We start from the raw sequence: 24,423 nt of genomic DNA, 5'->3' as shown, positions 1-24,423 counted from the left end.
TTTTTCTGTGAACTGTGCCCAAGTTATCAATTCTTCTTGTGTTGAGGCTGTAAATAGACAAATGTTTCCGTCTTAATACGTTGGGCAGAAGTCCAAGATCGCAGGTCTTCAGTATTGATCACTTTCCTTTTAGGACGATAGAAATGGTGAGCTTAGTCCCACCACTTAGTCAAGCTACGGAGATGGGTGAGTCAGATGAATTTGTCCTTTTTATTATTTTGACTTGCAATAAAAGCAATTCGAGAAGTGCATTTCGACGTTTCCAAAGTTGCATGTATTCTATATAAACTGGGGATATAAGGTATCGCACAAGTAATTTAGCTCGTCTATATAATGTTTCGATCAGTTACTGAGTCTATCTCAAGCACTTCGAGAAGAGGTATATATACAGCTGCCCACTTAAACACCGGTTTTCTCGAGGAATTTAGTCATGGTTTTCAAGCAAATAGCCTGAGCTTCTTCCATGTTCCAATTCTTACCCAGTCGGTAAGGAACATGGGCTGCGTTAAGACTTTCGAGCACTTCAACCTCATTACCCTTCTCCCTCAAATTCTCTGCGAACTTCATAATATCATCATAAAGGACTTCCGATGTACCAGTATTGACAAAGACCGGGACATCCAGTTGAGTCTCGTTTCCAAGGAACGTGATCCAGGAGTTACTGCTATCCCACCCCTCAGGAGTGAAGGCCTTCCGGCCCCAGTCAAGGAAATTCTGTTTGATAAAGTCAGTGTTGTAATTGCGGTTCAGGGGCACATTCTTAATGGCCTTAGAGCTCAGGTCGACCCAAGGAGACGACAAAATTGCACAGCAAGGTAACGGAAGCATCGGGGTCTCCTCGTTGATGTAGCAGAGCAGTGCCATGACGAGATTGCCGCCTGCCGATTCGCCAGCGAATGCGATCTGAGAGAGTGGAATCTTAAGGATCTCGAGAGCATAAATATAGGCAGTGATTCCATCCTGAAGGGCGGCAGGGAATGTGGTTTTCTTATCTCGAGACAAGCGGTACTGGATGGCAAGCGCTGGCTATCCGGACATTTTGCAGAGTTCATTGAGGCCTACATCGCCAGTTTTACTGGGACGACTACCGAACATCATATAGGCACCCGGGTAGAAGTGAATAATTAGTCGCTGTGCTGTGGGGGCTTAGCTGGGGCCTCCGGGAACCAGACAGCCCCAATGGGTAGGGGCTCAACTCCCGGAACTGAGCAAGTGATTCCCTTGTAGACTTCGGATTGGGTTTGTTGTTCTTGACCTTCTTCGGTCTTCGTGGTGATAGTCTTTTGGGGGTGGAGCACAATGAATCGATCTCCCAATGAGCCTGCTTCCAGTGGCTTTGGCCAGACTTTCTGAATAGTTGTCTAATAATTCAAAAGCATGGCCCATGCACTGCATGTACATGCTGTTTTGTATGACCAAGCAGCATTGGGCCGAAGAAATCTCGGGATGTTGTAAATTGCTACGACCACCAGCCGTGCCGGGACGGTGACGAGGCTGTATGCGGTGTAGCAAAAGACGAACGCCTTGGAAGGCATGGTGATTAGTGTAGCTAGCACTTGGTGCACATGTCGAGGTCTGAGATACGGGGGTTGGACTCCTCATATAGCTAGCCTTGCGGGTAAAAGCGACCGTAACAACCTTGAAAGAAACAAGAACATGATGACAGGTACATTAATGCCTCATCACGCTAAGCAATTTAGTGTGGGGGCTGAATTTCCAAATTCTCAACCTGGTTCGCTCAAGTTGCATAAACCTGGACGTGTTAGAGGCATCCAGCCTCATCGCAAGTGGAGATGCGAGGCTGAGATCCGCTACGGACCGTCCGGCGCCCTGTTCCCTCGTCCCGTCCCACAACTAGCGCCTTTCATGGAATGTTCCAACTGGAAGTACTGCTCTGTACGTATTACGTAGTGTATTGAATTGATTGATTATTACTAGACCGGCTTAGACGACGTGTACACAATCCCACTTAATGGCCAACTAGCAGTGTAATACTACTAGCCACCTGGGCAGGTATATGCAACGAATAAATACTGATCAGTGCATGGAGAACTAGGACGTACCTAGCACCTGGGCGTAAATAAAGACATCAGGCCACCTGCTCTACCTGGACTAGCCCTAGGTCTTCCTCTCCGTCTCCCACTACCGGGCCCGTGCGTGGACCTGCACTCTATGGTTCGCAGACATGGGTCAACTACTTGAACTTGGACAGTCCCCATTCTACTAGGTCCCTAGTTAGCGTCCTATAAGAGTATAACAATACTAGCGCCGCAGGTAATCAATGACATATGTGAAAGTTGTAGAGATCCCTGAAAGGTGACGGGTCCCACCCAAGACCACAGCAGGCGCATCTTCATGAGCGCATCACGGCGGCCGTTAACAGTCGTTGTGGGTATTTGTTCGGGGGAAAGGGCTCATCAGGCATATGCCTCTTAGGAAACTGTGCCTCTTGTCAGTATTCAAGTTTAGGTTTTGACCCAAAAAATTTATTGTATACCTTGCACTGGCTCCCAGTCCTCTTCAACAGACCATTCTAGCAGTGTTCCTTGGGCACCATAATCCGGACCATATTGCAGTGTCGCGATAGACCCATCTTACATTTCGCTCAATGCTGTAGGTAGTGACATTGAAACCGCCGCCAATGGCACTACCGCATGCTTTGTCACAAAAAGAGCCGCAATGCGTCATATTCGACGTGGACTAAGAGATCGTACAAAATGACGCGGCGTGGTTTAATCTCGAATGCCGATGTCTTGATTACAATGTAGCCAAGTTCGGCGAGGCCGGAAGATTTCTGCGTGTACCTAAGTTCCGGGGTTCGAATTCCTTGATTAATCTTTCCTAATTTCTCTTTGTATGGCTCAGTCAGCGTATGGTGTATTGGTCTGCTACATGGATCTTTAATTTATCCATCTAGCCATATCTACTTTTGTACTGAGATCCGTCTTTAGCTCAATCTTCACAGTTGATTTTGCATGGCAGCAGCAGATGTTCTAATCGGCTCTCGAAAATTATCTTGTCTGTGATACGAGTGATGGGGTGGATAGAGCAGCTCCTGACTGGGGAAGGAGTTTTAGTGTCCAATAGCAATGCTGTCATGCGGGGTCCAATGAACAATCCAGCATGGAAGGAACTTGAGTATCTCTCTCCCCTGTGTCTTTCCAACCACCTCATCTGTCAACCTCTCATCGCCATGGCTCAACCAGTTGACCCCCCAGCTACGGAATCTCTCCCACCGTATGAAATCCTCCACTTTATGTACGGTGTTGGCACTTACGCCGAATTAACTATACTTTGCTATGGGAAACGATTCCATATCACGATATCCGCCGAGAATCTTCAAGGAGATCCCAATGTCGAAGGCGAATATTTGTCTCTACTCCGCAAGCTGGATTCGGACGAGCCATTCGAGCAGAATGATGATGTGGGCGATCCAATGGAAGAGCTATGTTTCTGGATTGCTTTCAAGTGTAACTCAGAGATGAGAGTATTGGGTTCCGAACGACAACCCCAACTTCACACTCTCTATGATTGGTTTTATCCTGACACCCTCGTTCTTACTCCTAAAATCATTGATGGGAGGCTGAATGTGCAATCCTCTACACCGAGTCAGCAGTTCCTGCAGGAACTTACGCCAAATGTGGAATTGCCCAGTTCGATCGCAGACTTTGGGATTCCAGTTGTTCCGCCCTCGAAAGTCTTGTTGCCACATGGCACGGCAGGGGGAGACTTACCGCAACGACCAACGAAGGTATTCAACGAGCGTGGAATGCCACGTTTTTCAAAGCAGCCCATGTCAGTGAAAACGCAAATCGAGAAATATCAGTATTGCTCCGTATTCAGAAACTCGGCCTGTCGTGCATTATCCGTGCGCCAACGATACATGAGTTCGTGGATTTTCAAAGCGGTACATCCAGGATATCAGGAATTTTGATGAACTACATTGATCATCGTGAAATCTTGGGATATATTGATATACCAAGCACCCTGTTATCAGTTCGGATCAATTGGATAAACCAGATCCGAAACATGATAGAAAAGTTACATGCTGCGGGGATAGTTTGGGGCGATGCGAAGCCGGACAATATCCTGGTCGGCGCTGACGATAATCTTTGGATTATCGACTTTGGTGGGGGCTACACCCATGGCTGGGTCGATGAAGACAAGGAAGGAACTATGGAGGGGGACAGCCAAGCACTTTCCAGGATTGTTAATTTTCTCTTGGATAAAAGCTCGGAATAATCCGTCTCGTTCAGTGGGTGGAAATGACCGAGCGAGTTCTCCTTCTTTGTCAACAGTGTAGTTGAGATTCGTTCGCGAAGTGATTGTTCTCTGATTATTCGTATTCATTCTATTGCAAGATACTCATCGTCCCAGCCTTCTGGATCCCTTCACGAGAAGATGACCAAGTGCCGTTTTCAGAAAGCACAAAACAAGTCCAGACAACCTTAAAAGACTTGTGAATGCTAGATAGAGATCGTAGATGCTGTCCGATCCAGTAGTACTATATGTAGCAATTCTCCAGGCAAGGTGTCACTGTCTAGTCTTTCTCAGTATGCCGACTTAGGTGGATTACTTTATAAATTAGTACACTTTTCATTAGGGAGACAGTAACTCAATTTACTTCTGGATAGAGACCTGGTTTATCGGTATGGCCTATACATATTGGTTTTTATATAGACTTGGGGGTTATCCAGCTGAGACTACAATTAATTAGGTCTTATCGATGTAAGCACAGAAATAAAACTGTCATTAAACAACCCGGTTTCCATTATCCCCCTAAAGGCCGGCTTATCATCAACCCTATGATTAGGCTTAATTAGCGCAGTCTCTAGCTTTTTGAAGATGTAAAGCTTAGACGATATTACTGTAGAATAAAATAAAATTCATATATATAAATATACAGATAATACAAATACTGAAACCTGGCAAGAATACAGATATTACAGTTTCTCTGCAACTTGAGAATCGAGCTCTCTTTTCTGTTTTAGGCCGTAATAGATGTTCTGACGCGATCCCGGAGGTCATAATGATGAATATAACTATCACAAATGACACTCAAGCAAGTATACCTCTCCCGATAAATCCGCCATAGCTCCAAGTTCAAGTGAGTCACTAGTCATACTTTCAAGCTGGAAGAATAACACCGGCACGGGTGAGACCGTGATGAGAGCAACGAGACCAATCTCATTAAGCAACCGATAGTACATGAAAACCACGCCAAAGACAATGTAATCTAAATAACCATAGAGACTGCGGATACGCTCAAATTTGGCAATTTTTGGCTATTATATGCGGCGGTTATGCACCGGTCCGAAAGAATTGACCTAAACCTCACAGCCTGCGAGTCTACAGCAACCCAAAGGATCGATATCGTCAACATTAAACCTCCAAGTATTCAACCATATTTGGCAGTTTTTGGTAGCTTGATCGGAGGGGCACTGTTGCGTGCACATGTGCCATTTAAATATTACGAAAAAGAGGGAACATGACATGAAAGTTCAGTACGTCGGTGTTCATACCTTAGGTGGTATTTCTCTTGCTGCCTTATCGATCACAGGTGTGGCTGCCACGGCGGCGTTGAAGAGAGTCGTAGAAAGAATAGTCAGGAGCTTCATATTGGTGGTATTGTGTGTAGAGGCATTTGTACGGTTTGAAGAACCCGAATATGAAAGAGGATATTGGGCTTTGGGACAGAAACTTCAGTGAGACGCTAGACAGTAAAGAGATTCTTGGTTTGATAATAGTGACTACTACGGGGTAGCTTGATCAGTATTCCGCGGTTGAGAGAGTTAAAAACTGGGCAGATACTACTGTTACCGTACTATCTACATACCTCCTCGCCCACTAGTGATCACTTGCTATTCTCATAGGTTCAAAGGGATGTTGGGGGTCGCTTTGCGAAGAAGGAGAAGGGAGAAATATTAATAGGACCGGGATTCAAACAGGTGGCAATATGTTCGATATTTTTGTCATGAACTTCTTAGGGTTGCACTATAGCAAAGCTGGATAGCTGGACTCTTTAACTTATTTACTTGCGCTGTCTTTCCCGGGGCTGGGGCTGCAATGAGATAAACACCAGCTCTCTGGGAAGTCAAGACATTCCTAGCTCTAGGTTATCTAGCTTCGTGTGAGTTGCTACAGAAGACGCAAAGGAAAATAGATTAGGAACTAAACTAGTAATTCAATAGACATAGATAGATTTTCCCAGTTGAAGTGACACTAGCGAGCCCGAAGGTGGATCATCTCATCGAATCGTTTGTTGCTGGATTTTTGGTTTTAGGCCAGGTCTTGCCACTTCTGGATAGGTATTGTCTTATGGTGTTTGTAGCAACCTAGAATATACAAATCCTAGTATACGTGTACCGCGCCGTCGTTCTGTATAGGCTTCTTCGGCCACATGAGGCTGACACCGCACAGTGGACGTCCGACACGTCCCTCGGCGGATCTAGCGATTTTAGGCACGCAAGTAGCGCCGTCCCCGGATAGGCCAAATGCCAAATCAGATTGTATGAGAATAGCTTGACACCTGACACAGTCACGCTGGGCAGCCCACACTAGCAAGGGTCCATCGCCGCAGCCGACACCTGGCCGAAGGAACTCGTGGGTTGGGGTTTCCCCCTCACGACAGCACCAATCACTGCTGCTGGTTAGCGAGGAGGGTGTCACAGACACTGAGCTTAGCAGTTAAAGCACTTAAGCAAGGCTGAGACCTTGTCTAGGCACCACCTTTGCGCCAACCATAATATATCGTCCACTATCCTGATGCTCCCGTATCTGTCCGTGTTGGTTACCTTCTACATCGTTCTACATCTGCTTGGGTAATCATTATGGGTTCTGAGGTGGCCACGGCTACCAGCGAAAATGTTTCTCCTTCTTTTGAGATTCCACGCCCGACAATTGCAACATGGAGGCTGGTGATTATTCTTCTTTGGTGAGACCGCAAGAGAGGCTTCCCCGCGCTATGAGTGACGAAGCACTGACCATGAGTTCCCGCAGCATCGCCATCGGACTGTTCTTGTCGTTGATGGATACCACCATTATTTCGACCATGCTATACACCATTTCTGACGAATTCGATGGATTCAAAACCTGCTCATGGATTGTCCTGGCGTACACCCTGTCCTATGTTGGTGAATAACCACTTCTTGCTTTGCTCTTCTCGAGACAACTTCAAATAATACAAACCCAGGATGCGCCGTATTCATGGCAAGATTATCTGACGTCATTGGCCGGAAATTCCTCCTCTGCATGTGCTTCCTGATCTTCCTCGGCGCGTCGATGGGATGTGCGGCGTCCAAAAATATGAGTCAGCTCATCGGCTTCCGTGCGATGCAGGGAATCGGCGGATCGGGGCTGTACGCGATGGCCATGATTATCTATCCCGAGATCAGCCCCCCTCCTTTACTCCCCGCAATATCTGGCATCATCGGCATGGTTGTCGCCCTTGCTGGGATTAGCGGGCCGTTGATCGGGGGCGCCCTGACGAGTTATCGTACCTGGCGTTGGGGATTCTGGATAAAGTACGTCTTTGCAACAGCTTAAGAGACGCAGATGAAGAAAACTGTCTAACCACATTGCCTAGCGGCCCATGTGCATTTGTTCCTCTGGTCACCCTGCTGCTCGTGTGGCCCAATGATTTCCATTTCGCGAAGAATGTTCGTTTCCGGCACCTTGACTATCTCGGCGCACTTCTCATACTTGTCGGATCTGTCCTGTTCGTCTTCATCTTGAATGAAGCAGCTATCAGAGCCTATGCGTGGAACAGCGCCCCGGTGATTATCGTCCTCATCATCTCCGTACTGTCATGGGGAGCGCTCGTCTACTGGCAATGGGTCATCTTGTCCAAACCGAGATTCAAGCAGATTCGGCCTCAATTGCCGTTCCGGCTACTGTCAAGCCGTGTCATGGTCGCCGGCTTTGTGTGAGTTTCTTTGGAAGCGATCCCCCGGGAATGTCAAATAGCACCCCACTGACGGGCCCGCTCCAGGAGCACCATCCTAACTGGATTTGTCATGCTTCTGGCCATCGTCAACATCCCCATGCGAGCGCAGATTGTCAACTTGAAGGACGCGGTCGCATCTGGAATTTTGCTCCTCCCGTTGATGGCAGGCACAGCCGTCGGCTCTGCGATCGGCGGGGCCGCATCTGCGAAGCGAAACAATGCCTTCTGGACGTTGAACCTGGCGAGCATTTTCATGGTGATTGGGACTGCCTCGCTCTCGACTTTGACGGACTCGGTAGACCCTGCACCGAGGCAGTGGGGACTCGAAGCAATTCTGGGGTTTGGAATCGGGTTGAGTCTCTCTACAATCACGTTTCTTACGACGATGCAGGTTGAATTTCAGGATCATGGTACGTGCGTTCCTTATTCTTTTCCTCCAGTGCGTATATCCAGCTGCAGTAGTCAAACAGATATCCAAGAAAAAAACTGACCTCCACCCCCTCGATAGCTGTCGCCCAAGGCATCGTCGCCCAACTGCGCATTTTTGGCGGAAGCATCGGCATCGCCTCGGGCTTCATCGTCTTCAACACAGACGTCCAGCACACGCTCGCCGGCGTCCTCACACCCGAGCAACTGAATGAGTTTTACCGGACCCCCGCCGCGATCTCTCGACTCCCCGTGCAGCAGCAGCTTCTCGTTCGCCAGGTCTATGTTAGCACGTTCAATACCGACATGCGCATCTGCGCGGGTATTGCGGCGGCGTGCCTCGTTGCGACGCTGTGCACGTATCAGCGAAAGCCGCAGTCGATCATACAGCGGCTTGCGGATTTAGAGGAGGCGTATGCAAGGACTGAGGTAGCTAGGGGCGAGGGGGCTGCGTGAAGGGTCAAGGTTGAATGGCGACGGGGGAGCGTGTCCTGCTTTGGATGCTAGAAGGGTGGATGTAACAAGGGTAATGTAAAGGAATGGTTGTTGGAAGGCTTCTATTGCATCCCCAGAGCCACGTCGTAGCAAACATACTTCGCCCCGCCTCCGGGCTCATTAAGGGGAAATGAACCATTGGAAATTGACTCGATGTTGAGGATGTAGGCAGATAATTCACAACAATCACAGAGAAGACTGGAAAGATAGACTATTGACTATGTCTCCACTAGTTGTATACGCATACATGGATTTGCAAATATAATAAACTATGATAATACGATAGACACATTACCTACTTTCAAAGAGTCTCTAAACTTATGAGAATGAAACAGTCTATAATGCTATTAGAGGATACGTATACTATCTATCACGAATGTAACCTCAAGATATGTGTTTCTTGGAACCGCAGACTACTTATGCTAGATAAGATTATAATCATAGGGTCCAGAAAATTTCATTAGGGTAGCGTCTAATCTCTATACACATTTACAATACTTTTTCTTTTTCTTTCATTTATCTTTGGGTATGAATCCAGACGATTATCCTCCCAACCAGCCATCAGCCGTAATCCCAGACAGGGGTTCTTCCGACTAGACGGACTACGTATCTGACTGGTGCAGTCGAGCCCAGATAAGGAGCTGCAAGGTTTAATATAAAACTAACGCCGACTAGTTGCCTTAGCGTCAGATACAGACACACTTCTGCTGTTGCCTAAGGAAAACCCCTCTCTTCTTTTGATCAGATTGCTTGTGAACCCATCTTTAAAACCCCACACTAAAGTCGTTGAACTTTGTCGGCGTGTGTGGTCTGACTTTCACGAATATCAAGGTAGCAGTACACATTGGCTATTCATCAACTAACATGGCAAGCTCTTGCAGCTCTGCAGCTGATAGGACATTTGGGCCGCCAATTCATGGCTGCGCCTACTTGGACTTTACCCTACTCTTTGAGCAGGTGATATTTGGTGTCGTCCTATCGGCATGTTTTCTCCCAGCCGTAGCCTGGAGGATACTGCAGCTCCTTGGGCAATCCAGGAAGATCACATTGGAATCAAACCAGCATGCCAAGGCATCTATCTGTATGAAGATCATTCTGAGCCTCGCTTTGATCTGCAGCCAACTTATTTTATTGATGCTCTGGGCAATGTCTCCTCAGTACCGCAATAAATTCACCATTGCATCGGCCTCCCTATCATTGGTATGCTCCCTCGGCATACCGATTCTGTCATGGAAAGAGCACGTACGATCGGTTTCGCCTTCCAATCTGCTTTGTTTTTATCTTCTACTTAGCACATTGCTTGATGGTGTACAGGCCCGGACATTATGGCTACGATTCCCCCTTACTATTGCGGGGACATGTACTGCAGGCCTGGGTGTTCGTTCCTTGTTGCTCATAGCAGAGTCACAAGAGAAACATAAATATTTGAAGCCACAATTCGTTGATTATTCTCCAGAAAGGTTAGGGGGCATGGTGAATCGTGTCATTTTCTGGTGGCTAAATCCCTTGCTGGCCCGCGGGGCCCGCGGGCTGTTGAATGGCAGCCATCTTTTCCCTGTTGATTCCAACCTCTCAGCTGAAGCAGTGCAGGCCAAGTTCGAGTCAAAATGGTTGTCGAGTATGTCACTTCCTCTTTTCTAGGATGGATTGAACCGAGGTATTGAATGAATATGTAGCTCTGAAGGACCGCTATGGAGGCCAACATAAGCTACTGCTGACAACATTGTCTTGCGTTCGACGAACTTTGTTGTGGGCAGCAATCCCCCGAATTGGTCTCATCGGTCTCAAAATAGCGCAGCCGCTATTTCTTAATTGTGTCATTCGATATCTCTCTGCTTCAACTAAAGACAATGCTGTCGGAGGGGCGCTTGTTGGAGCTACAGTCTTGATCTATCTGGGAACGGCAGTACGCTTCCAACACTCATCTACCGATCCGAGCCGTGAAGCAAGCTGATGAAAGATCTGTCCAGGCCACGACGTCGCTATATATGCATGGGCTAAACCGTGCCATCACCAGTGTTCGCAGTCTTTTGGTTACTGCGCTCTACGAGAAGATACAACGACTGGACGCTGTTACGGTAAATCATTCAGCTGCGCTAACGTTGATGAGCACCGACACAGAAACCATCTGCAACAGCTTGATGCGATTAGACGCCCTGTTCGCTTCGCCTATCGAGGTCGGCCTTGCCATATTCTTCCTCGCACGACAAGTAAGTTGGGCATGCTTAGCATCGGTTGGATGTGCCTTGGCAGCCGTGTCCCTCAGCTATGTTGTAGCCGCCCGGTCACCCCCACGCCAGAAAATATGGAACCAGGCTGTCCAGGAGCGTATTGCAATCAGTGCATCTGTCTTCAATTCGATTAGGAGTATCAAGTTGCTCGGATTTTCTTCTTTTGTAGCACGGCGAATATGTGATCTTCGCAACGCCGAGCTTGAACGCGCTCGGGGGGCCCGCATGCTTATAATGTGGAGAAATGTTGTTGGTACAAATCTTTCTTATCCACTCCAGCGATGACTCCATACTGATAGGCACCTATAGCAAATATACCACAGATTGCCGGGCCTATTTTAACGTTTACGATTTTCACAATGGTCTCCGGAAGTGGTGTGGTCACTTCAGCAAACTCCTTTACCGTACTCGCCCTGATTGCTTTAGTCACTCAGCCTATACAAGTCTTTGTTCATGGAATAACCCAGATGGGAGTTGCTCTAGGTTGCTTCAAGCGAATTCAGGACTATCTTGATTTGCCCGAAGTTGTGGCCGGTCAGATCTCCTACCACAGTGACAAGAATCAGGTACCAATCAAAGCGCTCTCACCGAGCGTGCTTGAGCTAGAAGCCCTCCCCGTGAATGGCAAGTGTCTATCAGTACACAATGCCGCCTTCAAATATGCGGACTCAACCACGCCGGTTTTGACGAACGTGAACGTCGAGATACACTCCTCTACGCTGGCAATCGTCACAGGGGCTACCGGCTCTGGAAAGTCTTCGCTACTCAAAAGCCTCATAGGAGCAGTACCCTGCGTCGCTGGGTCTTACTCAAAGTCAGGGGCAATAGCTTACTGTGCACAAGAGCCTTGGTTGCCAAGTGTCTCTGTTAGGGAATGCGTGACTGGCCCTTTCTATTTTGACGAGGAATGGTATACCACTGTTCTCCATGCATGTGCGCTTGACGAAGACATCTCTGCTTTTTCGGAAGGAGACAGGACTTGTGTTGGCTCCGGTGGTACTTCACTAAGCGGTGGGCAGAAGCAGCGCTTGGCAATAGCGCGGGCCATATACTCGCGCAGAAAGCTCCTAATCCTCGACGACGTACTCAGTGCATTAGACGTTATCACAGCCAAGAAGGTTTTTGATCGCGCTTTTGGTCCTAAAGGATTATGCAAGGCCCACAATGCCGCGGTTATTCTTGCTTGCAGTGATCCCGAGCGCGTTACCTCACCTGATACGATTATAAACCTTCACGATAGCACAACCACATCAGCATCCCCATCTGAAGTGCTTCAAGACAAGATTATTTCTATACCGAGTGAGATTGAAGTTAAGCCTACCGAAGAACGAACTCCCATAACTACAGGGACGGAGAAAAGGCTCATAGAGTCCCGCCAGGACTTACCACGCCGTCTCGGTGACTTTTCTGTCTACAAATACTACGTAAATTCAATGGGCTTGGGATCGTCCACTTGCTTCTTAGGCCTCATAGTCGTGCAGGTATTCGGATCGAAATTCCCTACTCTATGGCTCCAATACTGGTCCGACAATGACTTCAACTACTCCCTCGGTGTTTACCTTGGGGTATACGGGATTTGTGCTTTCGTCCAGCTAATTGGCACCATCCTCAGCATCACATTCCTCATAATCTTCCTCGTTGCGAAAAGCTCCCGCCGCTTACACACACAGCTTCTAACGGCTACCATGAACGCACCCTATTCATTCTTCACCACGCACGACAGTGGTACTATCCTAAACAGATTCAGCCAGGACCTTTCCCAAATCGACAACCAACTATCGGGCGCATTGCTCATGACCATCTTCGGCGCAGGAACGCTAATCGCTGAAGTTATGCTCATCGCCGCAGGAAACAAATACATCGCTATCACGGTGCCATTCGTGATCACTGTTTTCTACGCTCTGCAGAACTTTTACCTGCGGACTTCACGTCAGCTACGGCTCATGGAACTCGAAGCACAGAGCCCGCTTTACACACACTTCCTTGAGACGGCCTCGGGCATGGACACTATCCGTGCATTTGGCTGGCAAGCCGCATGGGCGGCGCGGTGTCGACAACTGGTCGATAGGGCGATCCAACCGTATTACACAATGTTTTGTATCCAGCGTTGGCTGAACCTCGTCCTCGACCTCATGGCAGCGGGTTTGGCAATTATTGTTGTCACCGTGGCGGTTACGCTAGGATCATCAGCGCATACTGGAGCTATTGCAGTTTCTTTGCTGAATATCTTGGGGTTCAGTAGCAGCTTATCGTATCTCATTACTTCGTGGACACAATTGGAGACGACTCTTGGTGCGATCGCCCGCGTCAAGAGTTATGAAGAGACTGTCCCAAGGGAAGATGCCCAAAACAGTGAGCTTATACAACAGCCTGCCCAGGACTGGCCATCTCGCGGCTCGATCAGGTTCGACCACGTCTATGCAAGCTACGACGCCCAACAGAGCCCTCATCAATGCATTCTGCGCGATGTTACTCTGTCGATTCACGCCGGAGAAAAGATAGCAGTCTGCGGTAGAAGTGGAAGTGGTAAAAGCTCTCTCATCCTTCTTCTTTTTAAACTTCTTGAACCTATCGCGGGCTCTGTGTTTGTTGACGAGATGGACCTGCGCGACGTTCCCTGCAACGTTCTGCGGGCCCGACTTACCGTTATACCCCAAGATCCACTCATCCTCCCAGGAACACTACGATCCAACCTCGATCCAAGCGGGGAACAGTTCTCTGACGATACAATGCTCTCAGCTCTGGATACCGTAGGTCTAGGGGTGGATCCAAGCACAGGGCAGTGTTATTCGCTAGACCTTGAAATAAGTAATTCGACTTTCTCGCGCGGCCAACACCAGCTGTTAAGTCTAGCGAGAGCGTTACTTCGGCAGAGAGAAACGAAGATCCTTGTTCTGGATGAGATCAGTGGAAATGTTGATGTCGCTACAGAGCGGTTGATGTTCCAGATCGTCAAAGACTATTTCGCACATGCGACCGTAATCGCAGTGACGCATCGGTTGAGATGTATTCGGGACTTTGATCAAGTTGTGACTATGCAGGATGGCTGTGTTGTCGAGACTGGGAGACCAGGGGAGTTTCTCGGTGGGCAGAGTTTGTTTAGGCAGTTGTGGGACGAGCAGTGAATATTTCGCGGAAATTGAAGTCGATATAACGGAGAGGAGTTTTCTTGAGCAATATTGGACTACATAAATACGTGCTTAACAGTACCATCTACTGTAAGGACAATTCATAAGAGAGATAAACCAAGACAGATTCCCGGAGACGTGCAGCTCCAACAACTTACTCCTACTTTCGCAAAATCCAGGCCTTATCTTCTACGATAAGCCTAGGCTCATGTATTTGATAAGGTAGTTCAACTATTAGTCGGCAATCCATATGCCGATTAGTTAATCAACTATTCCTTACTAGCGTTCTGGATGTCAGCTTCGCAACATGATTGACGTGTCTTGATGGAGTGGCGCACCAGTTCGATCATAAGCATTAGATTGAGTGGGGATACAGGGGCCAATGCTCTAGTAGCTAAGCTCTATCGAGATGCATAGAAAACTGATCATGTTATATCACCCGCTCACTCATCCTCCCCCTGCGGATGTAGATATGACATGGCAGGTATAGAATCACACCACTAACAAAGTAACTCGAAATTTCATCTAAGCTCTCTCTGAACACGAATCTTACATATATGTTAGGTATCTGTTCATTAGTATTGTGCGTCTTTGAGCTTGCTCACCAAAACATTCAAGAAGGTTTGAGTCACGGTTGCTCCATCCAGAAAATTGAACAATATACACATCATTAGTTGTACATACGCCGTGAAACATGGATGTAATATAGACCAGTCAGATAAGTTAAACTAACAGGTCCTGGCGAAAATAGTCTAATCTGCTAAGATATTCACATGTGCGGTATCAACACCTGTAGGCAGTACCATAATTCGCATATGCGGTGGCTATTGTTGCCTAAACTGTGGCGGAGATATTCCTTGCTTGCTTGCATACTATCTTATTTGGTTTTCTGATACTAAGTGTCCAGCAGTACTATAATATCATATGATATTATAGTTATGATGTTCTTATCTTTTGAGTCATGCATGAGTCAACCACAGACACTGGGGGATTCTACGTAGTGAACAAGGCAAGCAAGGCATGTACTAATAAATGTGCTCGTCAAATGAAATGAAATTCTAGGCAGACACAGTAGAAGATATACTGAAGTACCATTTCAGGTCGCGACAACAACTCATAGCTCCGGTAAGGTGGTACTGCTGGATATAAATACTAAGTTGCGGCACCTTCCAGAAGTCTAGTATTGAATGGGTCAAAGTTAGTAATCCTTGCCTACATAGTTAGTACGACTTCTTTGGCAGTAGCAGCAGTCATCATCCATTTACTAATGATACACTAGTATACCATTATACCAGCCTCCCGCAACCATGAAAGTGACTCTTACACTGAAACGGCCACGCTCCGCTGAAGACATTGCCTACCTGCATGAGTCCCTCAAAGCCATTCATCCAGAAGTCACTGAAACCTCGCGCGAAGGACTCAAAATATGTTTCGCGGCACCTACAATGGATACTGAAGCCTTCGTGGATCTGTTTCTTTCATGGCTTCATTCCTCTTCCCCGGATGTGATTATGGAGGGGTATGCTCTGGTTTCTGATATTTAGTCTTTCTATCTTTTTTGGTGTTATTATTTTGATTGCCGTGTGCTGTACTTGGCCATATAGTGTTGGTGCTGCTCTCACCGAGAACAATATAGTGCATTCCATCGTTGATGGTACGCAAAGCAAATGTAGCAGATAGGGTGATGTGGATCGATCTAGTACACCACAACCTGAGTGCCAGAAGATCGCCTAACTGCTAGATAGGAAACTAACGGAATATAGGTAACTAGTATAGCAGTTAGTCAATTCACATGTGAGAGATCTATCGCCTGTGGATAGCTTTTACAGCCCTGTTGCTGTTGTAGCCGCGGCATCGTCAGCAGAAAATCCCTTGTGCTACTCAGTTAGCCTATCCTTTTAAATAGACGAAAGGATCTGAGTGAGTAACCTTCACACCGAGTCAACACTGGGTAAACTCCGCATATGATGCAATGCTCTGCCATAGCCTTGATTCTACGACACTGTTATGCGACGGTTAACCTCGGTAAGGCGTGCCCCAGCCTTGCTCATGAGGTTCCAAATGAATAGATAATGGCAGGGCACAAACACTGCCCGCCTAGGCAACATACTTAGTAACGTCGTCGAAAGATCGGCTCGGACGAACTGCGACGAACCTTGGATAGTCTAATGGACGCTAGACGATGGACTTGGGAGGGCATCCCGCGATGCAAGCCGCGGACTGGGGACGGTGTCTTGTAGCGACCCCACCAAGGCGGGATAGAGTGGAGCCGTTTATTGGGGCAACACGACGTGCTTTCTCCACGGCCCTTTCCGTGGATGAGAGAAATAGATCAATCGAGAAGGCCAGCTGAGTTGCGTTGAGCTGCAAAAGGCTGGGATCGATATTGTTGTTACGTCAGCTTGTGACTTGGCGGGCACGAGAAGTGAGCAAGCGAGCAATCCATTGAGCTGTCTCCGTCGCTTTATGCATTCGTAGCTCGAGTCCGTCGAAGTTAGGTGCATATCGGTCGAATACTAGAAACTCAAGGCTGCGGGCACACGCAAAGGGGGTAGATTTTCTAACGTATCCAATTGCCTAAACCTACATTGTCAACAGCCCCCGATCATCCTAGAGCTTAAACTGGGATGGGCATGATTTGCGAAGAGAATACTGTGAGGCTGTCCGACTCCTTAGAATAATCCCCTGAAAAGCCCACAGATCACAATATCTTAGCGCTGGGGTCTCAGAGATTATCTATCTATATCCCCTATATCAGTTGGAGTATATGGAGTACGGGGTAGGGTTGCACATGGTAGTCAAAAACTTGACAGCCTACAGTTAACGGTTGCGACACATGCTCATGGCGGCTCTGATTGAGTAACCCCACACAAAAGGTCTCATGCAGTCATCAGCCCATAACTTGCGCCGAAGCCAATAAGATAGTTCATCGTGGCTACTGCACTAATATGTACGACAGAGGCCAGTGTTCGCGTCGCCAAAGTAACGTCAGGAGAGGCAGGTCGGGCGTTTACAGCCTCCCGGTAAGTTGTTCAGCCCGCTTGTGATCATCGGGATCATCGTGGGAAGGGAAACGCTGTCGGGAAGCAGAGCTGCACCGCCTCAGGCGGGACTCGTTACTAAGTGACTTGCCCAGTCCCTGTGCAACTTCTTGTCTCAGAATCAAGGGATTGGGGGCCAGGCTCCCCCCCGGGGTAGAGTTCTCTCGATTCAGGAGGGTAAAACAATTTTAATACCAAGTACCAAGGAAATAAAACATGTGGGAATGAATGAGAGGGAAAGGCTTAGCACTGATCACATCGCAATTTATAGAAGCTGGCCATCAAACCACCAAGGGATGGCGACGGGTAGGGAGTTTCTAAGCCAATAAGAGCGATCAGGATGTGAGTACCGCCAACCGACCGGGGAAAGATCGGCCAGCGACAAGTGTTTCAGCCACGAACAACCAGGGAATCTTTGCGATCGCCGCGTCATGCGTTGATGCTGCCCTCGACTCTCTTGCCTTTCTCCCCCATGCACGGCCCCATTCAGGGTCGACACTCCCCTGACGACTGCCGCTCAGCTATATTACGCACACAATGGACGCCATCAAAGTGCGCCCGTCCCCTTCGGCGCTATTCTCCACCTCTTCCCCTTGACCTGGGTGCGACTGCCCTTACAATGCGATCCATTTCCACCCAATTTCATCTCTCTTCGTCTGCCCTTTCGCGATGGCGCTCTCCGGTTGCTCTCGCTGGCGCCTTCGACAAAGCTATCATCTCTGCCTCTTCTACATCACAGGCTTTCTGAGCTTTTTGTGCATCATCATCATCTGGTATTGCGTCAATACCGATCGCGACTATGTTCACCCACTGTTGACCCAGTTGATCCCCGCCGGACACTGCGCCTGTCAAACCTCCACCACCTTCCAGTGCGCCAGCTGTCTGACATGTTCACATCCGGGCCTGGTACAACAACTGTCCCCAGCTCCGGCATGGGAATTTCAACCTGCTCGAGACAGCAGCAATGAAGGTCTTGATCGTGCCCAGTGTACGAATGCATTCCCCGGTCTTTTCGAAGATGTTGTTCGCGCCACGGGCTTTTGGAAGTCCCAGGGTGCGCTGGCTATGGAGGACTTGGACGAGATTCCTCTAGCATATGGCATGGCGCGGGCGTTTATCCACGCCGGCGAGCTGTATGTGGTCGCGGCGCGGTCCAAAGGTGAAGACCATCGACGTAAGATTGTCGCCGTACTGAGTTCAATTCACCGGGCGTTAGTCGCCGATGCCAATCGTACCTCGCAACGAGATATCGAGTTTGTGTTCTCCGTGGAGGACAAGGTAGAAGACGTGACGAACTCCGACCATCCTGTGTGGACCTTGGCACGATCCGCCACGGAGGAGGCTGTCTGGCTAATGCCTGACTTCGGGTTCTGGGCCTGGGAGAATATTCAGAATTCGATCGGGCCGTACGACCAAGTTGTTAACCGTATTAAACGCGCGGATATCCCTTGGTCAGAGAAGAAACCGCAGCTGGTCTGGCGAGGAAAGCCTAGCTTCGCCCCCAAATTGCGCCGCGCCTTGATGGAAGCTGCGCGAGATCAACCATGGGGGGATGTGAAGCAGGTCGACTGGGATCAGAGGACGAACATAATACCCATGGAGGATCATTGTCAGTATATGTTCATCGCTCATGTCGAAGGTAAGCTTTTGCTCTTAACTGCTAGCGATGCCCGACCGCATTTGTACTGACTGGGATGTGTGATGCAGGTCGCTCGTATTCTGCGTCACTGAAGTACCGGCAAGCATGCAACTCGGTCATTGTGGCGCATAAGCTGCAGTATATCCAGCATCACCACTACCTTCTCGTACCAGACGGGCCGCAGCAGAACTATGTCGAAGTTGAGCGGGATTTCAGCGACTTATCAGACAAGCTCGAACCTCTGTTGGCCGACCCCAGTCTTGCGGAGCGGATTGCCAACAACAGCGTGCGAACCTTCCGCGAGCGGTACCTGACCAAAGCAGCCGAGGCCTGTTACTGGCGCAGACTTTTCGAGGGGTATGGCAGCGTTTGGAACAGCAGCGTCCCCGTGTGGTCGGAAGCGTACCAGCGCGAACGTGGCCTCCGATACGAGTCGTTTCTCCTGATGGACAGCCAGCTGATGTTTGAGTTCGACGCGCTGAGATTGTCTTATTGATACCACAATCAACCACGCATGACATTATGGGTATAGACTATTTCCTTGGAGCATGGTGTTTGAAGGAGTTAAACAAAAGAGGTTCTTTATTCAACATTCACAGTCCCCTGTATGGCGATACTTTCGTTTGAGATACCACTGGGCGGGTGCCATTTTTGATTGATAGACCAGATGTATGAATAGTGCTGGCGATGACAATCAGATGCAGGTTTCATAGGCGAGCTAAATTATCGAATGCATGTTGATCCATTAGTTGTGCTGTCATGGCGCCGATCAGGACCCCGACCCCGTATTCCCATGTAGTGCAAGTAATCGGTGAGCTCTTTCGGCTTTTCTATCCGACAGGTCGCCATCATGGTGCATCCACAATTTTTTCTGGGGATCAGCATGGTATTGCCAGGTCATCTCAAAGAAACTCTGCAGGTATGGAGATGATGATATGGTGAGGAAGAAACAGCCGAGCTGAGCTGCGCGCGAGTGAGTCTTCCCGGGCGGGGAAGAGTGACACCTCTCAAAACTTTGGCTTGTCTCACTTACCAATCACCAGCACCACCATCACCCAGTTCAGCTCTTCCATCTGTCGGATTGGCTTATCTCTGACGATCTCGGCTAGTTTTCGCGCCCACTTAGGCCGCGATTCTGCAGAATCCCAAGAGACTAAAGCATGCCACCGAGTCAGTGGGAGGGAGTGATTGCCTGCGAGGGTTCACATCCTCATTGATCGGCTTTGCCATCCAGCCAGCTGGGTATGCCTGACCAACAACCAGCGTGTGTAACCTCACGTCAATTCTTGCTTCTGTCAACGCTGGCACTCGACGCCACCAAACCAAAGGGATGTCACTCACAATCTCTGGCACTGGCATTCAATGGAGGAAGACCGAAGAGTGGAGATCGGATCAGCTCCTCGGGTACCGGGACGGCACCAGACAATCGAGTAAACAAATCCATTCATTGATCGATCTTAGTGTTGTTCCAAGAACACTTTTCGTCCTTCTGCTTCTCGACTGAATCTTCTTTCATAATCAACCACTGACTTCATTGGCTCTCCAAGAAGGACGATGCCCTTAGACAGTACACCGCCAGCCCCTTTTCAAGTTTTAACTTTTTCACTTTCCGAGTGTCCCGCTGACAATTGGTCCACCGTGAGTGGCATTCCTGCCGTCGCGTCAAGCAAGGAAGCTCACTCTGTTCCCCACGAACCATGATCTGTGCGGCGATCGGCTCCTCGTATGGAACGCCTGGGCCACTGAAATTGCGACGGTGGAGCTCCCAAGGGCGCGGACAGCCAACTATCGGAGGGATCTTCGGCGAGATTCAGCTCAGATGAGATTTGCAGCCACACACATTCGTGCAGACTATCCATAATAGCGACCGCCTGGATGGAGGTCGCACGGGCGAGAATATAGGCTGCAGGGGCGCACGTTCGCGTTGAGAATGGTTGGTTCAGACTATATAAGCTAGGACTGCTGTCCTGGGCTCTGACTGCTCTTCTGCTTCTAATCCCTTTGTCTCCCCAAACCTCCAAACCATGCCGTCACCGATTCCCAAGCCCCCGGGGGTGTTCCTCCTCGGCAACGTGAAGGATGCGAATGCTGCGAACCCTTGGAACTCATTTAACAAACTCGCGGCCAAGTACCGTAAGTCTTCTCGTGTTTCTCACACAGTTCCATGGCTGATGTGATTCCGATTCGCTTCGCAGGTCCCATCTGCAAAGTCACCATCCTAGGCGTAGACATCGTCTTGATCACGGGAGCCGCCCTTCTCGAGGAAATCTGCGATGAGACCCGCTTTCAGAAATGTGTGACCGGCCCCATCATTGAAATTCGCGAAGCAGTACACTCCAGCTTGTTCACTGCAAAGATAAATGAAAAGGAAATGAGCCAGTGGGGAGTCGCTCATCGCATTATGGCGCCCCTGCTCACACCGGGGGCCGTTGACCAGGTCTTCGCGGATATGCGGGAGGTATCAACAGATCTGATCAAGAAATGGACCGCCGGCCCACGCCAGCGCGTCAGCGTCACCAACGACCTGGATCGCCTCAACCACGCGGCCAACATGCTCTGCTTCTTCGACCAGCGCCTACACTGCTTGGAAGGCCCAGAGCCGTCTCTCATCAAAGCCATGGAGAATGCCACTACAGAGGCCGTTCGTCGAGCATCCCGACTCAAACTCGTCAACTGGCTTTTCTACCAGCGCAAATTCAATGCTTACAACAAGACTCTGCGCGACTACTCCGCCAGTTGCGTCGAATACCGACGCGCTCACCCATCCGCCAAGAAGGACATGCTGTATGCTCTTATGGAGGGCAAGGACCCCGAGACCGGCGAAGGACTAAACGACGAACAAATCGTCGACGAAATCATCAACGTCTTCATCGGCAGCGCGACAGCCCCTAACCTCGTCGCCTTCGGCCTTTACTACCTCATGAAGAACCCACATGTGATTAAACGCGCCCGGGAGGAGATTGACGCTGTTGTCGGCGGCCCCGGTGCGAAGATCGAACACGAGCACCTCTCCCGCCTCCCTTACTGCCTTGCCATCGCCCAAGAAACCATGCGACTTGCCGCTCCAGCCCCCGGCTTCAACCGCGAAGCCATTCAAGACCAGGACGGCCCGGTCCTACTTGCCGGCGGTGAGTACGAAGTGCCGCGCAAACAGGCTCTCATCGCAGTCCTGTACGGTGTCAACCGCGACCCCGCCGTCTTCGAAGACCCCGACGCATTCAAGCCAGAGCGCATGATGGGCGAAGCATACGAAAAGCTACCCTCCGCGGTAAAGAAGGGCTTCGGTAACGGCAAGCGTGTTTGCATCGGAAAGAAATATGCCTGGGAATGGTCTTACTTCACCCTCGTCAGCATCCTCAAGGATGTCGAGTTCGAACTCGCTGACAAGGACTATGTCACTGATGGTGCGGGTAACAATTACAATGGCGCGTTCACTGTCAAACCGCTGGACTTCTTCGCCATTACTGGTCCGCGCCCGAGAGCGGGCTGAGCTTTTATGCTGTTGTTCGGTACATATACTATTCTGCATGTTTTTGCTTCCTTCATATGTCTGTCTATGATATCCAGAATGCGTGATTATGTGTAATCTATGAGGTTGATGTTGTTGACTCAATTAGCTTCCACCCGTGAGAATAGGAGGTTAATAAATGTGACTGCGTGTCTTGGTGACTAGTAAATATACACATATTAAGATAATATGCACTTTAAACCATACAATTTCTACCCAGTCACTCCTGAAATACTGTCATCAATGTATATCCCCTTTCGAAGCACGTAGTTGCCTTCAATATGCCCTTTACTTTGTCGAAGCTCACGTGACGGAGTAATAATCTGGTCTGTCCATATGCAGATTCCACCTGGCTTGTTTGTTGCTTCTTTATTGCTCTCCAGCTTATATGATTGAGGAACGCATATAATAAATGAAGAAACAGATCAATAAGTGCAAAGACATTAGCGAACATAAAATGCAGGATGTCCATCCTGCATGAAAGGCCGTCACGGCTCCTTACACACATGCACTGTATCCAGGGCAGTCTACGCAATCTATCCCTCATGGGTATTATTACTCTACTGCATAGACTCGGAACTGGAGATGCAGTTGTAAGATGAGCATCTATACATGGCATCTAATGTCTTTCTAAAGAAGAGAAGGGTGAGATAGGCTGAGGTAAGGGATCCCGGACCATGCATGAAATGAGATTATCTCCAGGATCACCACATAGATCTAGACCATCTATTGAAGATAGGCAAAAAAAGCTATTAACGCGCTAAGCGTCACTGGGAACACTACAGCTGCGCTTAGTCCTCTTTTACGCGTAAGAGGCTCGGATACACCGCAGGGATCAGTGGCAGTCTAGATCTTGAAGAAAGCTGTTCGCGCCACTGTAGCCTTAAGGCGACGGGTATAGTAGTAGCCGTTTGCTGCAGTGCTCCTTGGTAACGTTTAACAGCTTTTCAAGGCTCCGGATGTTTGTGTGTGCGCGCACCGGTCGAATAAACAGACTAGGACCTTATGTGATCATTGCATCACTATTCCGCTTGATATCCGATCTGTCGGTGACACACTGACTATGACTGCAGCAGGGTGGTGGAGGGGAGGAAGTTGAGAATCCCGGAAGCTTTTAGGTTCGCGTGAGCTGAGGAGCTGTTGTGTTGTAAGTGGGAGGCGTACGCTGTGCGGGTTAGGGAAGCTCTAGATCGCATAGTATATATATTAGTTCCAACGCCACCTCAAGTCTGTTACTCATAGATTGCAACAAAGCTTACAGAGCTCATCCCTGACTATTGCAGGAGCTATGCATTTTCATTGAGTTGTTATGATGACCTGGGCTTCATATTCGCTTGCAGAAACAGGCTCATCTGGCTGGGTTGGAAATGTTCGAACGTTTTGTTGCTGAATCGCACCCTTCGATTTAGAGTTCTGATGGACGTTGGCGGTTTCGAGGCTGGATGATAGTTAAGTTTGGTCAATTCTGTATGTCTATACGTGAGACACATCAGCTATGCGGATTTATGGAATCTCACAGGGACACGCAAGCTTTGTTGTATGGTGCAAGGCCTCCCATCCGGTCGCTTTGAGCCGGTATGACGACTAGAAACACGTTTTGTACCGATTTTTTAAAGTGGCAGCTCACTTACCCACTTCAATATAGGAGATTCATTCGAATTTTCGTCATAAAGGAGGTCGTATATTTTGACTCCCCGGTGGGAGACATCATAGTAGGGCAGTACATCATCTGGGGGCAAAAAGCAAGGGCTTCCCACGGTAATGCCAGCAAATCAGAACAGACCCTTGATGATGGTCAGTCTTCATAGTGGGGTCGAGTCATATCTGTTCAAAGAACATAGAGTTAGCTAGTCGAGCCTTCTGATCGTTTATTGGGGAGCATCTGTGCCTGTATCTTGTCAGTTCCGCTATGCCGCATCCCCTAAATGGAATAACATAGCCAGGTCAAGCTGTTACCACCATCGAAATGAGAGAAAAGTACTAGTCAGTAAATAACTAGAGTAAGATAGT

General features: G+C 48.8%; 7 protein-coding genes across 7 annotated transcripts; 6 read left to right on the top strand and 1 right to left on the bottom strand.

Annotated features, from left to right (window-relative positions):
- Positions 1–399: 399 nt before the first annotated feature.
- On the bottom strand, positions 400–864 carry AKAW2_10860S (uncharacterized protein; the record flags this gene model as incomplete). Its single annotated transcript, XM_041691879.1, has 1 exon — positions 400–864. One exon carries the CDS (start codon positions 862–864, stop codon positions 400–402), a length of 465 nt encoding a protein of 154 aa, XP_041537580.1.
- Positions 865–3,097: 2,233 nt separating this feature from the next.
- Positions 3,098–3,934, top strand: AKAW2_10859A (uncharacterized protein; the record flags this gene model as incomplete). The annotated part of the gene is made up of 1 exon (XM_041691867.1): positions 3,098–3,934. One exon carries the CDS (start codon positions 3,098–3,100, stop codon positions 3,932–3,934), a length of 837 nt encoding a protein of 278 aa, XP_041537579.1.
- A 2,896-nt stretch (positions 3,935–6,830) lies between these two features.
- On the top strand, positions 6,831–8,827 carry AKAW2_10858A (uncharacterized protein; the record flags this gene model as incomplete). Its single annotated transcript, XM_041691856.1, has 6 exons — positions 6,831–6,934; positions 7,000–7,133; positions 7,193–7,523; positions 7,586–7,924; positions 7,991–8,355; positions 8,454–8,827. The coding sequence occupies 6 exons, from the start codon at positions 6,831–6,833 to the stop codon at positions 8,825–8,827; spliced, it is 1,647 nt and encodes a 548-aa protein (XP_041537578.1).
- A 903-nt stretch (positions 8,828–9,730) lies between these two features.
- Positions 9,731–14,222, top strand: AKAW2_10857A (uncharacterized protein; the record flags this gene model as incomplete). Its single annotated transcript, XM_041691845.1, has 4 exons — positions 9,731–10,484; positions 10,543–10,772; positions 10,837–11,350; positions 11,407–14,222. 4 exons carry the CDS (start codon positions 9,731–9,733, stop codon positions 14,220–14,222), a joined length of 4,314 nt encoding a protein of 1,437 aa, XP_041537577.1.
- Positions 14,223–15,532: 1,310 nt separating this feature from the next.
- AKAW2_10856A (uncharacterized protein) lies at positions 15,533–15,769 on the top strand (the record flags this gene model as incomplete). The annotated part of the gene is made up of 1 exon (XM_041691834.1): positions 15,533–15,769. The coding sequence occupies one exon, from the start codon at positions 15,533–15,535 to the stop codon at positions 15,767–15,769; it is 237 nt and encodes a 78-aa protein (XP_041537576.1).
- A 2,166-nt stretch (positions 15,770–17,935) lies between these two features.
- On the top strand, positions 17,936–19,401 carry AKAW2_10855A (uncharacterized protein; the record flags this gene model as incomplete). The annotated part of the gene is made up of 2 exons (XM_041691823.1): positions 17,936–18,905; positions 18,974–19,401. 2 exons carry the CDS (start codon positions 17,936–17,938, stop codon positions 19,399–19,401), a joined length of 1,398 nt encoding a protein of 465 aa, XP_041537575.1.
- Positions 19,402–20,929: 1,528 nt separating this feature from the next.
- AKAW2_10854A (putative cytochrome P450) lies at positions 20,930–22,395 on the top strand (the record flags this gene model as incomplete). The annotated part of the gene is made up of 2 exons (XM_041691812.1): positions 20,930–21,038; positions 21,101–22,395. 2 exons carry the CDS (start codon positions 20,930–20,932, stop codon positions 22,393–22,395), a joined length of 1,404 nt encoding a protein of 467 aa, XP_041537574.1.
- Between the last annotated feature and the right edge of the window lie 2,028 nt (positions 22,396–24,423).

This window comes from Aspergillus luchuensis, chromosome 1 (genome assembly GCF_016861625.1).
Source record: "Aspergillus luchuensis IFO 4308 DNA, chromosome 1, nearly complete sequence".
Lineage (NCBI taxonomy): Eukaryota > Fungi > Ascomycota > Eurotiomycetes > Eurotiales > Aspergillaceae > Aspergillus > Aspergillus luchuensis.
This window is presented reverse-complemented; position numbering and strand designations above follow the sequence as displayed.